General features: G+C 32.2%; 1 protein-coding gene across 1 annotated transcript; it reads right to left on the reverse strand.

The window, feature by feature from the left end:
• Positions 1-1,636: 1,636 nt before the first annotated feature.
• LOC143049966 (uncharacterized) lies at positions 1,637-8,506 on the reverse strand. Its single transcript, XM_076223746.1, has 7 exons — positions 8,372-8,506; positions 7,184-7,320; positions 6,700-6,720; positions 5,852-6,106; positions 4,471-4,716; positions 3,082-3,117; positions 1,637-2,834 (listed from the first exon to the last, which is right to left on the reverse strand). The coding sequence occupies exons 1-7, from the start codon at positions 8,461-8,463 to the stop codon at positions 2,362-2,364; spliced, it is 1,260 nt and encodes a 419-aa protein (XP_076079861.1). The 5' UTR covers positions 8,464-8,506; the 3' UTR covers positions 1,637-2,361.
• Between the last annotated feature and the right edge of the window lie 5,374 nt (positions 8,507-13,880).

The following is a 13,880-nucleotide window of genomic DNA, read 5'->3' on the forward strand; positions in this document are numbered from 1 at the left end:
TATCTGTACGCTACACACACGTAATACATACGCTACAAGCGCGTTGAAAACGCTACCGATAAGTTTGAGACACGTGTAGCGTGCATCACATCTACGTTAGACACATGCCAGGCATACGCCAACAAACGTTTCTTGAACGCCCGATACATGCTTAGGTACGCTTCTCGTACGCACAATACACGCTTAGAGCTCGTTGTGCACACGTTACAGATATGATTGACAGGTTGAATGCATCCACAATTACAAGCGTGTTGGCAGCGTACATGATTTTTAACACTCCCGGCGTACGTCGGAGCTATACGCTGATGTGTGACGCCGGTATAAGACTCATCATTGACTACCTCAGGCATAGATTACCTTAGCTGTATTTGGCAAAACTTTTAGGAATTTTGGTTCTCAAAGCTCTTCAACTTCGTACTTTATTTGGCCTTTTTAACTGTTTTGGATTCGAGCGTCACTGATGAGTCTTTCGTAGACGAAACGCGCGCCTGGTATATATACTAAATTTAGTCCTGGTGTATATACTAAATTTAGTCCTGGTATCTATGATGAGTTTATTTATCAGAACAAAATATTCATAAAGTCAAATAAAGACAAAGTTGAAGACCATTGAGGACCCGAAATTCCAAAAGGTTGTGCCAAATGCGGCTAAGGTAATGTATGCATGGGATAAGAAAATTCTACATATTTCGAAAAATTTATATATTTGAACACAGGAAATTTATACAATTGACCATTTACTTTTATACATTGTGACTTGGATGGAGAGTTGTTTCATTGGCAATTATACCACATCTTCCTATATCTATATAATTGATTTTTACTGGGCTACTAAAAAATTGACTTGGGGTAGAAATCCCTGCCCGATTCCAAGAGAATCAAATGGTTGTTTTCTAAGCATAAAAGAAAGCATACAACTATTTTTTTTTCATTTCTTGCATTACTTTATGTCCATTTCTTTTTTAGATTTATATTGTACTAGATGGTCGTGTTATAAACATAAATTGCAAACAATTATTGAAAGACATTTTGAATTAAAGAGGTGCAGCAATATTTCAACTTCGACAATTTTCTAGTAAAACGACGAAATAACGTCTTCGACCGGTTTTTTTACCTGAAGACATAGAATGGTACACCAGAGCGAGACTGACAGTAAATATGGGAAGTGTATGAATACATATAAAAAAAAATCTTACTCTGCACGTGTTACAAGAATCCGTGATGAAAACACGAGGAAATTAAAGATGACAAAAACTCTGCTAAAGGATATATTCAACATCTCTTACATTCGGAAAACCACAAATATGGAAACAGGATATTAAATTTAAAGGTATAATAACCTCTTTTTTTTTTATTTATAAGAAAGTTTTTTTCATTGAATTCTTATGCGATCATTCGTCATTCGTTATATGATAATACAAAAAAATGTCAAGCAAAGGCAATACGAATTTGTTGATGAAGATCAAATTGAGATGAACCCTTCTGCTAGAAAAATGTTATCTGTACCCGTTCCATTAGTACCTACCGTCTACTTTTAAAAACCGTGAATAAAATATAAGCTTCTTGCAATTGAAAATTACTCGTACTGTATTATACACAAAGGAATATACAATACGTGCAGCTATATACACAAAACCAGATTTTATAAGTTATATTATTTTTAAAAAAGGTTGGTAGAATATCACAAATAGTATCCAACTAAGGCCAAATAAAATAATATGTGTGTTTCCTGTTTCATCTTTGAAAAAATAGGGTAGGTAGGTAGGGATTTTTTTTTTATTTTATCATTTTTTTTTACATTGAGTCTATGGGAGAGAAATCCTGACTTTAACAGTGCTTATTGAAAAATGACCAAAAAACACTTTAGGGTAGGCTATTTTTTAACGAATTACTTTCCTTTATCAATCGTAGACTGGTTCCATACCGGACAAAATTGGCCTTTGTCAATGCAAAGCATGATGAACTGAAAGTGATGTATCGGCAATTTAACTAATTTTTCATGAAAAATAATTTATGATGTCAAAAGTATTTAGTTCAACAACAAATTAATGTAATTAAAAGATTTGAAAACCTTATAGATTACTCACATTACGCACAAGTAGATTTGCCTTTTCTGCACTCCAATGTAAATAAAAATTAGTGTCCCTCATAAGGCAGACACATAAAAAAGGAATCTCTAATTACAGGGTCAATTACGGGAATTGGCAAATAGCCTATTGACACATACAAAAACAGTTTGTTAAACCTTTATACAAATATCTTGTTTATCGCAAAGCTTCAAAAGGTACAGATATAACGAATTGGATTAATAATCTAATGATGTATACATGCTGATTGTGATTTGATGTTCTTAACAAATGTTTAAACAAGAGTCTCTGTACTCTGCGCGTTGGTCTGTTTGTTTGTTTCAATAGAATGCGGATTGACATTGTGCCTTGTGTTGTTTGGTTTGTTGTCGTTATTGATAGTATGTTGCAACGAAAATGCATTAGATGAATCGCCACGTATTGCTGATTCGCTTGCAAAAACTGCATTGTTTGATAAGACAAATCCGTTGTCTCCCCTCTGATCATTCACAGCGTTGTCTGAATGTAAACTATCATAGGATGGTGGTTCAATGGGTGGACTATATTCTGGTAGTTTATTTGAAACAACAACGTCATAGGGTGGAGGTTCATTGTTATAAACGGTAAACAGGTGAACTTCACTCGAATTGCTCGCACTCCTTGACTGGCGTTGCAGTTGATTTCGTCGTCGGCGTCGTTTGCAAAGTGGAATCAAAATTACTGTCATTACGATCAATATTATAACCAAAGCTCCGAGGATTGTTCCACCTACAAAAGATTTGGATAATTTATTTAAACTCATTACAATTAAGCGAATTAGTACAGATCGTATTAAAAAAAACACAATTCTTTTATGTTCTCGAAAGAAAAAATTCTATTAAAGACTGTCATTAATGGATATATATATAGTATATAAATAAAGAAACTATAAAAGCAGAAAATAAAATGCTTGTTTTTGAGATAAAAGCCATTGAAAGTTTATCGAAAAAAAATATCTCTATTTTCTAATACTTACTTATAGTTATTGATGAGTTAACTCTTGGTCTGCAATCTGAAACATCAAAGGTTATACTAAAGTCATATGCATAGTCCTTATAACAATATTGCAAGAAAATGATTCAGATGTACATAATATAATATTACTTGATTTATGTCACTTGACTGGGCGGGTCTTGAACGGTTATTAGTTGAATAATGCCGATTGAAACCAGAAAAGAAATGTAAGTCATAACTAACATTTCCAAAAACATCATAAAGTATCATCATAAACTTTATTGAAATCTGCAATATTTGTAAGAGTCCGCGAAGTATTCAAGAATTGTCCGATTTCAGGAAGAAGAAAACAACTCAGAATTAGTGAGAGTATCGCTAGATATACATATAACAATCTAAACTTAAAACATGCAAAATATCATGGAGACAAAACAGGCAAGTTTGGTTTTTATATGGTTTTATTTGTGATACATTAGGTGTATTTGTTTAAAGTTAATAATAGTATAACTCAATAGCGTTCTAATTCAAACCTATTGGAAAAGTTGCGGTCCATGAAAACAAATATTTCATCAATAATAAAAGTTTTCTGCTAAGTTTTCAGTTCACTATATTTATAAATTGAATGCTTCAGTTTTTCAACTTTTTTTTTGGTGATTAAGCGTTGACTGAGCCACATACTAAATTTTGCGCAAATATCAACAACGGTTTAGCAACCTTGTACAATTAAAAAATAAATAAATTGGGTGTTTTTACTGTCTTCTGATTGGTTAAAATTATTAGTTTTATTTTCAATGTTGTCAATTTTGATGGCGACACGCCCACTCTGACGTTGTGTATTCATACGCCAACATGTGTGTACGTTGTTATTGTTAATATAAATAATATAAAAAGTTCTTTGAGCCTTATTTTTGATAGAAATTTATTTATAATGAATGGCAATAATTTATTTTGAGTTCAATTCTTATATGATTACATTCATAGAAACTCTATAACTACATTTATGACATGAAGAGTTATATAAAGATTTCCGTTTGTTTTCCTATGCATTGTAGCGACGGTTACAAAAATGTATCATGAAAAACGCGTGCATTCATCGATATAACGTATTACAATTTAAATGCCCCACGACTGTTCTCAGCCAATCAAATGGACGGTTTCTTATGCTTAACGATACATGAATATTAATGATATTTTATTTGTAATAGTACTATCATAACCAACAAAACGGGAGATTGAATTGTAATACAAGGACCAGTGATTAAACTTCGAAAAGCTGTAAAAATGTCCATGCTTAAAATGAATACAAAGTCAGTGGTTCCATTTTGTGGGTAGTTTGGTTACTGTCTAATAAACGTTTACCCCTCAATTTGTTTCATACATACTTAATTATCAGTTTATGATCAATACATACCAGACACTATATCATGTAATACATTAATTGTAAACATACAGGTCCCGATATTTCTGGAGTGGTCTGTCGCATTATAGACCAAGCAGTGCAATCCAGGGGATAGTTTCGTATTATTGAACTGATTCGGGTCATTTTTGTACAAAACACCCACATTGTCCGTCACCGTTGGTTCAGTCCATGTTACATTTTCTCCAAATGAAACAATTTGGTCTTTAGGACAGTTTTCATATACTGGTGGGTAGATATCTATATATAAAAATAATGCAATTCAATGGTTTTAACATGTGTTACGTGCCATCAAAATAGTTCAACCCGACACATTTTGTGTGTGCCTGTCCCAAGCCAGGTGCCTGTAAATTGTATTTTGTGCTGTGTAACCTATTTGTTTTTCTTTCAGTTTTTTTGTCAATAAATCATGCCGTTCATTTTCTCATTTGTATTGTTTTACATTTGTAATTTCGGGGCCTTTTAAAGCTGACTATGCGGTATGGGCTTTGCTTATTATTGAAGGCCGTACGGTGACATACAGTTGTTAATTTCTGTGTTAAGTGATCTCTTGTAAGACTTGTCTCATTGACAATCATACCACATCTTCTTATCTTCATATAAGACCATGTTATATGTATGAATATTGAGAGGAGTAGATTACATCTTAAAAATTGAGATTTAATTACGGTGTATATGGATACAATCATTCCAAATAAATTTGAATTAATAGTATTGGCATGTCCTATGATTGAAGACCTGTTTGATTTACAGTTGCACAACTCAAAATTTGTTTTATATCTCAAAATATTTTAAAAGCGTTATAAATCTCATTATAGTGCAATCTCGTTATTTAATCACGGACAGCATGCCCAAACGAAAAACCTGTCTTCATTTACAGTGTTTGATAGGGTTTGTTTTGCTTATAACTTGTTTAACTTTAATATTTTATTTTGTCTTGTTTTTTAATGACCCTGGTGTCGTCTGTCTTTTTCGAAATGTGTTTTTTTTTTTATTGTGTCCATGGTACCTTTATACCATTTTTATCCTTCTAAATTTAAAAAAAAAAACAACATTTTTTGTATTCTTTTGTACTTGTTTTAAGATTTGATTAATAATAAATTTAAACTTTTGCCTTTTCAAACTACATGTATATACTATTAATTTACCCTAAAGTTAAAAAGATTGGATAACAGATAAGCAGCTTAATTCCAAAAAAAATCAACTCTTGGACACTTCGTTCAGGAACATGCTATAAGGAGTTTATTCTCGCATAATGTATCGCTTTATTACTTTCACGATTGTACAGTATAAACCTTATACAAACACTTGCAATATACAGATGATAACACATGTTTAATCCCAAACTTTAATACTAAAAGCATACAATCCAAACCTTTTATGACAACTGAGAAGTGACAATACGTTCTATTTCCATAAGCGTCCTTTTCACTGGTAGCGGTAACATTTTCATAGGGACTAGAACATCGACAATGCTCAAATTCGTCCTTCGATATGCCTACATAAAGGGAAGTCCCTTTCCAGTCTTGGGCATGGAAGTGTTTTCTTGATAAAAATCCGACATTACGTGTTGTGCCAATATAAACTGGTATGTGTTCACCAAGTCTTGGACAGCCTATCATTGTAGGTTCTATAGAAAGAGAAGACAGTTTTAAAAACTACACAATGGATTTAGTTTTACTATTATTTTGACATGAAAATAAAAAGAAGATGTGAAGATTTGAAGTCATTTAAGTTCGAATATTGAATTCAAATTCTATTTTTGTTATTAGAAATTTGAAGATTAAGATAATGGATATGAATGTCATTATGAATACCCTAACATATACAATTGATTTCTTTGTCAGAATGACTTTGGGATGAAGACCGCATGTTCTGCGCATGACTGTACTGATTTTTGGCATTGAGCATAGATAACCCGGTATTCTTTCTATTATATTTTGGAAAAACAAGGCTTGCAAGCATTTCGTAAACTTTTCTGCATTATATAAATCTAACTACCACAACATAAATCCACGAGAGGTACATATTTACGGTAGACATATATAAATGTACTGATACATGTATAACCCGAATAATTTCGAATAAGTCAGTCTCTCCCTGTAATTGATCTCAATCATCTACTTTCCAATAGCAATCGTAGAATAGCGAAATATAACGACTGAATTATTCGTGAAAATATTGATATACATTTGAACTTGCTATAGAAATATTAAGACTCACTTTTGTAATCTGGTGGCAAACCTAAAATAGTAACGAAATTCAAACTAAAACAATTTAAATAGTAAATGACATTCAAACCAAAACAATTAAAATAGTAACGACATGTAAAGATTCATAAATTTTTCTATAAGATCCCATTAACTATGTTTAAATTATATGCTCTACTTTGGGAGGAATCAAAACTCTCACAAAGTGAAATGAATCTAAAATATAATTCTGTATGATAGTTTTCCTGAAATCGCAATAGTTAAACTCGTATTCTTGTCCATTCTTTTTTAAATTGTAATTTTATTGCACACAATAATTATATATGCGAGGGGTGGCCTTCGGGTTTTTTTTTTTGGTTTTTTTTTTTTGCGCTCTTTGGTCTGGTTGTTGTCTCTTTGACACATTCCCCCTTTCCTTTCTAAATTTTATAACTTGTACTTTAGACAAATATCAAATCCATATTGCCTAATATGTAATAAATAATTAATGAACTTACTTGAGACACAGCGACCGTCTTCATCTAGAGTCCACCCATCACAACACCTTGTTTCGCAAGTATAGCCTGTACTACTGACGCTATTTAAATATGAGCACATGTTTTTATCGTTACTGTTATTCTCACAAATTGAGGCTCTGAAATTTTAAATAACATACATATTAAAATAGGAATGATTGATTTTTGTTTGCTTTACATCCAGTGGCAAACATGTCAAGTAAATTCTTCGTTTCTCGTTTTTTTTTTATAAACGATGCAGAATTGACCATAATTGTTTTTCCTGTTTGAGTCGTTTTACACTTGTCATGTTTTGTGCCATTTAACATGTTTAAAGCTTGCTGTTCGGTGTGAGCCATTGCTCCGTGTTGAAGACCGTACTGTTACCTACATATGTATGATGGTTTACTTTTACAAATTTTTACTTGGATGCATGTTGTCTAATTGTCACTCATACCCACAGGCACTTGTCTCAGAGAGAAAAAAATCCTATATACCTTTATATAACACTAATATATTAAGGTATATAGGATTTTTTTCTGAGACAAGTGCCTGTGCTCATACCACATTTTCTTATATCTATTTTACCAAAACCGAACTGTAAAGACAGCCACATTCATCAAATAAAGGTCATCTTTGCCTGAACGAGTTGGTACATTAGTTTCATAAATTAGTCAAATCACAGGTTACGACTAAGACACAATCTTTAAATGTATGTAGTTAACAATAGGGTGTACATTTAATCAAAGATTTGTATAGTATTACTATACAAATCCTTGATTTAATGAAAACTAAGCGTTTATATTAAAAGCGATTGAGATTGGTTTATGTTGGTACATATATACCTATTTTAACCTATAATGTATGGGAGATTTAATCTGGATTCAGAATATACTTTTTTTGTCATCTGCTTGACCAGAATTATATTCTTCTTTCATCAAATTGGGGATCAGAATATTTCTTAGAACCCCCTCCCCTTTCTCCCCCTTTGAAGTTTAATAGTCGTTCCCTCATAACGTTACTACCGTAATGATCACTGATATGGTGACTCATTTAAGCTCTACAAGTAAATGACATTGCGGAAATTGTACATATAGACAGGCTATTGAATTGTACAATAATTGTTCAAATAGATAACTTTTGATTTCACAGTTGCTAATATAGCTTACTAATTAATATATGTCTTCTTACCTTGCAAATGATGTTTCGAAAAAAAGAAAATATATAAGAAACAAATAAAAACTACAACCACGGAAAGCTTCCGCCATGTTTACGACAGTCATACTTCAGTAAGAAAGTAATAAAAGAAAGTTATAAAACTGCAATGTTTACATTTATGTTTGCTATATATATAAATGTGTAAAAATACCTGTGTTATGTGACCCATATTAAATGTATTATAACACGTATTTATCACGACCCATCAATAGGTAAAAAATGTATTTATCTATAATACATCTACGTTCATCTGTTACTTTTATTACTATACTATATATAAAAATATTAATTTTCGCGAACCATTTAGGTCACGGAAATTCCAAAATATGGCATCAGTAAGGAGAGTTGTGCAAATAATGTGAATACACAGAACCCCCATCCAAATTATCTCTAGCTAAAAGTATTCATCTTTTTCTATTTTATATGTACTAACAATATTCAATTTTTCTATAATTTCGATTAAAATATTCCAAAATCTGAGTAAAAATAGATCGAATGCCCCAAATAAACATTGTCTGATTGGTTGAAGTACTGTGGCGTCGGTGCTTAGCATAATAAGCCTCGATGTAAAGCACACGCTTCACAGGAATAAGGAGAGTTTTACAAATAATGTGAATACACAGATCCTCCATCCTATTTATATTTTGCTGGAAATGTTGCAGTGTTCATCATTTCTGTTTTGATTCTGCTCACAACATTCCATTTTTTCTATAATTCCGATTTAAATATGTGGAACCCGCAATAAAAATAGATGGCCTTAATCACGTGGCCTCAATGATTTAATAGCAACGCAAAAAATTCCATTAATCATGTTGTACTTTGTTACCAGTCGGAACTTCTCGGCCTTTCTGCTTGCACGAAGTGAATAGCCGAGTAGTTCCGATTGACGATGTTACATAAGCCGAATCACACATACAGATCTTTGCGCTCAAATGTAATTCTTGGTGAAGTATACAGGTAACTTCGTTTACGAAAATTTATACACACTTTTTCATTAACATATTACCAGACTTTTGCATATTCACGTTTTTTTTATGCTGAACTGTAGTCGAATTCAATTCTATACATTTTTTTTTACGTGAAGCAATAGGAGTAAGAATTTTTTTCGCGCCAATTTAAGCAGCTTCATCACCATCAACAAAATTATTTATTGTTATTTTCGTGAAATTTTAGTCATATAGTTTATCAATTAGAGAATTTTTGGTAAGTATTACTTATTAATGTTAAGGTTCTACTGATGTGCTTCTCTAGACCTTTTTGACGGTTCGTTTTATCCCATTTATCTCAATACTATCTCCGATGACAGAAATGTCAACCCGACCTATTCGTGTCGAAAGTGAAAATCGCATCTATGATCATCTATTTGATGAAATAATTTCTTCTTCAGCGGTTCATGCATTATTTCTGTAATGTTTGATAACCAATCAAATTCACGTTACATGTTTGCATGAAAATGGTTATGTATTAGTGAATTGTAAGGGCGATGCAACATGGGAGGTCAGTGCGCGATCACGTGACATTATTATTTGTAAACATACATGCTCCCCGTGTAACACGTGTCTGAATTATATTTTCAAAGTGTTATGAATCTTTCAATCACTATTTTATGATATATTTCTTTTTGTTTTTAGGTCTGCATATCAGTATAGTCCAAGTGAATTAGTAATAGTTCTGAGTTGTGTGTTTTTTTTTGTTTTTTTTTATAGAATTAGAAGGTAACTATAAGTCTACATAAGTTATATTTAACTAATGTCTAAAAAGATAACTCGATCCACTTTCCCTCTATATTTAAAACCGCATACTAATTTAAACAGCATTTGCTCCCCTTGAACACTAATTTGCCCCTTCCCCGTCATTTCCCTTTAAATTTGCGCAAAAGTCATACTTTTAGTCCATTTACATTAATGACCGATTGTCTTTTTTTTTTTTCATTTCTATACTCATGTGACATGATACAACAAATCTGAGCACAAAAAGGCTCTTGCAATTAACTTTTCTTGCAGAGAGAATGGTCTGATACAAAGATTTTTGGCTTTTTAGTGAAAAACTTGAATGCAATTTTAGTGTCAACAGGCTTATATTTAAACCACTTGCTATCCTACAGAAGAAAAGAAAGATATGTGAAATGGAACAGGTACAATAGACATTGTAAAGTGCTTTTGGTTCAAATTTAGTGAGGTCTTTATTGTGGACTTCAAATTTTATGTACCAAGAACCCCACTTTTGACTTCATCCAAACAAGGGCGTTAGACAAGGGTCATTTATACAACACATTTTGCACATATTGTCTGAGATAATCTTCTTTCTGTAGATCCTGAGTTCATAAACAAGTAAAGGAACTAGATGAAAAGGCATAGAAACACAAGTATTGACACATGAAAACCTGTCCGATAGAAAGTCAGGATGCCATGTATGCATTAATATTGAAAAAGCCTTAAAATGCCTATTTTGACCATAAAATGCCAAAATTGGTAATTTTTGTAGAAATTCTATAGAATAAAAGTTTGAATCCTTTAGTTTCATGCTATTTGACAAATTGACACCACCAAATCATTTAAGGAAGTTGCCCAAGTACAGATTCTATATTGACAGACTTCACGAACACAATTAATTGGTAGCGCATTTCTTTTAGAACATAAATGAAAATAAAAAAATCCCACCTGCGCTTTCTCAATGAAACTTTTACAGTGTGTTGTACTACTTTTTGGACAAATTATATCAAAATTGTAGAAAACTTCATCGTCTCTAACTCAAAATAAGAACAATTTTATCTTTAGGGCGTCTTGAAATCTTTTGACAGCTTCCGAAGGAAGTCCTATATTTCAACCTTTTTCACCTGGAACAAATCACTACTTTCCTTTTAAATTCGGGACCCAAATTTTTTTACAGTGTAATTTCACCCCCTTACTTACAATTTGAGGCATTAAACATGGATAAATTAATTTGGAAGGGGTATTAAAATTAATGGCAAGTAACCCACTATTAACACTAGGGACTTTATTCGTGAACAACGAAAATCAAGGGACAACAATTGTGGTCTCGAACCATTTGTCTGTCTGGATTGTTAAAACCACAAAATCAGATAGTGATGAATATGCAAGGTTTCAACAATCCCTGAAAATACGAAAAATACACCTTATCGCTCAAATGCTCAAAAAAAAACAGTCAAATGTACAACTCCCTGTTTGGGTCATGTGGCTGAAAATAGAGTTTTTTTAGTAGAGAGCTGAGGGAGTAAAAACTTTAGAAAGCGATCATCAAGAAACTGTAAGGGGGTGGCGGGTCTAAATCATTTATATAGGATTTCTCTATATTTTTCTATAAATGAACTTTATATTATAGTTAATAGAAAAATTAAATAAAAAAAGTGGGGTCACCCTTCATTTGCGCTCATAATCAGTCTTCCAAAGAAGCATACATTTATGTAAAAGTGTTTTTTTTCTGTTGAAGTAATAGGAGAAATAAAGTTAATATCGAAATAAAAAAAGAAATTTATTACAGAAATCGCTCAAATTTTACAATAATTTAGTTTAAGTACAGCTTACATATGGAAATGATATTAAAAAATATAGGTCACAGATGAGTTGAAAAAGATATTTCAATTTTAAAGCAAAAAAATGACATTTACCCACCAAAGGGAGATCATTTGGAACTTTTTCAATGATGAATACATTCTAAAACAGGGACAAAACTTAAAGGGGGCCCAGTCGCCCATGGCTCCTACATTTTGAGCTGGGCCCCTAAACTTTCAGTTAAATTTTAGTTGAACATATACAAACTAATTATGAAATATCTGGTCTGGGCTCCTAGCTTGAAATTCCCAAGTTTAGTCCCTGTAAAAGTCATCTGGGGCCAACACAAATTTATTGTTTTGAATGATTTTTGTACCATATGATAAAGTAACAACTACAAAAGGTAACAAATAAAATTTGTAATGAAAAACAAATGTTTATTTTTTTTCTGAAAATTTTATACCCTCGAGGCTCCTTAATCATGTTGATATAGTATGATCCACTTTTTTCGAAATTAAAATTGAAGTAAAAAATTATTTTGTTTAAAGTTTTTACGGTAAGGGACGACATCAAAAGATCAATGTAAGATAAAAAACTTAATTCAAATAGTTTGGGGGTTGGACTGCGGCAAAATATATCCATATGGGTCAATAAGTTTTTCCCAAATTAAGTTAAGAAGGGGGTAGGGGGGTCAGTGAAAAAACTATGTGAATTAAGTTTTTTATCCTTCATTGAACTTTTGGTGTCGTCCTTAAGTTAAAACAGGTCTCATAAAAAAGTATTGTGCATCAGTTTAAATTTCATGAATTCTTAAATCACATGTATATGAATCATGGACTATAATTCTTTATAGCAATGTCTGTTAGCCATTTAGGGGTCTTTTGCATTTAAAGTTCAGATTAAGTGGGTTTATTTTGCGAAAAATGACCTCAATATAAGGCCAATTAAAATTAATTGATAGATTTTCATCCCCGCCCGCCCCTCTGATATCTTCCCGCCCCGATTTTTTTTATTTTTGAAAAAATATGATTTCCGTATTTTGTTCATTTCCGTTACCGGTAACCGTCGATAATTTCGTTTCATGTGAAACTTCCTTTTTCTAATTTCGGTTTTCGTATTTCTTAGAGAATTCTTACTGAATGATTAAGTCGATATATTCTGCTGATATATGATGACAACATCATTTACCGAGAATAGAGATTGATTACGAGAAGGGCGTGAAATATTCGGGTTACCAAGGACGTCCTCGGGGTTACGAGTAATACGCTGTGTCCAAAAAACGCAAATCGCAGTATGTCACAAATGACACAAATGTTGTGAGAAAAACACATTGGATTTCTCTTATTTATACAATGACTTTGTGTCAAGAAATTTGGACTGTGAATGAAACCCAAAAAGCGTAAGAATCGTGGAACACGTTTGACTGGAATACAGAAATTGACACAAGCATGAGCTTTATAGATTGGTGACCGTATATTGAGTTTCGAAAATCGACAAACATACGCATTTTTAATTTAATAATTTATAGCAAGCTCCTAGATTTAGATTTATCCATGCCTTTATTTTTTTTGTAGAAAAACAGCAAACATCCTCTGTCCCAATACCCACGATAGAGTCATTAAAAAACTTTATGTTCTACATTGTAATTATATTTGTATCTTGCATATTGAGGTCCAACCCTATTATTTCAACTCTGTTTGAGTTTTCATTTTATTCCGTACTTATCGTGCTCGTGTTGCATACCAATGCCTTTGTTTCATTTTATTAGGACAAAAAAAAACATTGCTTAGAAAGCAAAATACATTTGATATAGATGACATAGATAGTCCAACTTAAGAGAGCATTTCTCCACATTTCTGTTGTTTACTATAAAATAGGTTTCTAAAGTGGCAATTACATGTAGAACAGTGGTTGCCAATCAGATATATATATTTACGAATTTGAAAAAGCGGTATCAGCATATGGAGTAT

This window comes from Mytilus galloprovincialis, chromosome 10 (assembly GCF_965363235.1).
Source record: "Mytilus galloprovincialis chromosome 10, xbMytGall1.hap1.1, whole genome shotgun sequence".
Classification (NCBI taxonomy): domain Eukaryota; kingdom Metazoa; phylum Mollusca; class Bivalvia; order Mytilida; family Mytilidae; genus Mytilus; species Mytilus galloprovincialis.

Excerpts from the sequence above, each read along its gene's own strand:
- LOC143049966 (XM_076223746.1), bottom strand. The coding sequence starts at position 8,463 with ATGACTGTCGTAAACATGGCGGAAGCTTTCCGTGGTTGTAGTTTTTAT. Across the intron at positions 7,321-8,371 it reads TTCGAAACATCATTTGCAAG|AGCCTCAATTTGTGAGAATA; the intron begins GTAAGAAGACAT and ends TTAAAATTTCAG. Across the intron at positions 2,835-3,081 it reads TAACTCATCAATAACTATAA|GTGGAACAATCCTCGGAGCT; the intron begins GTAAGTATTAGA and ends AATCTTTTGTAG.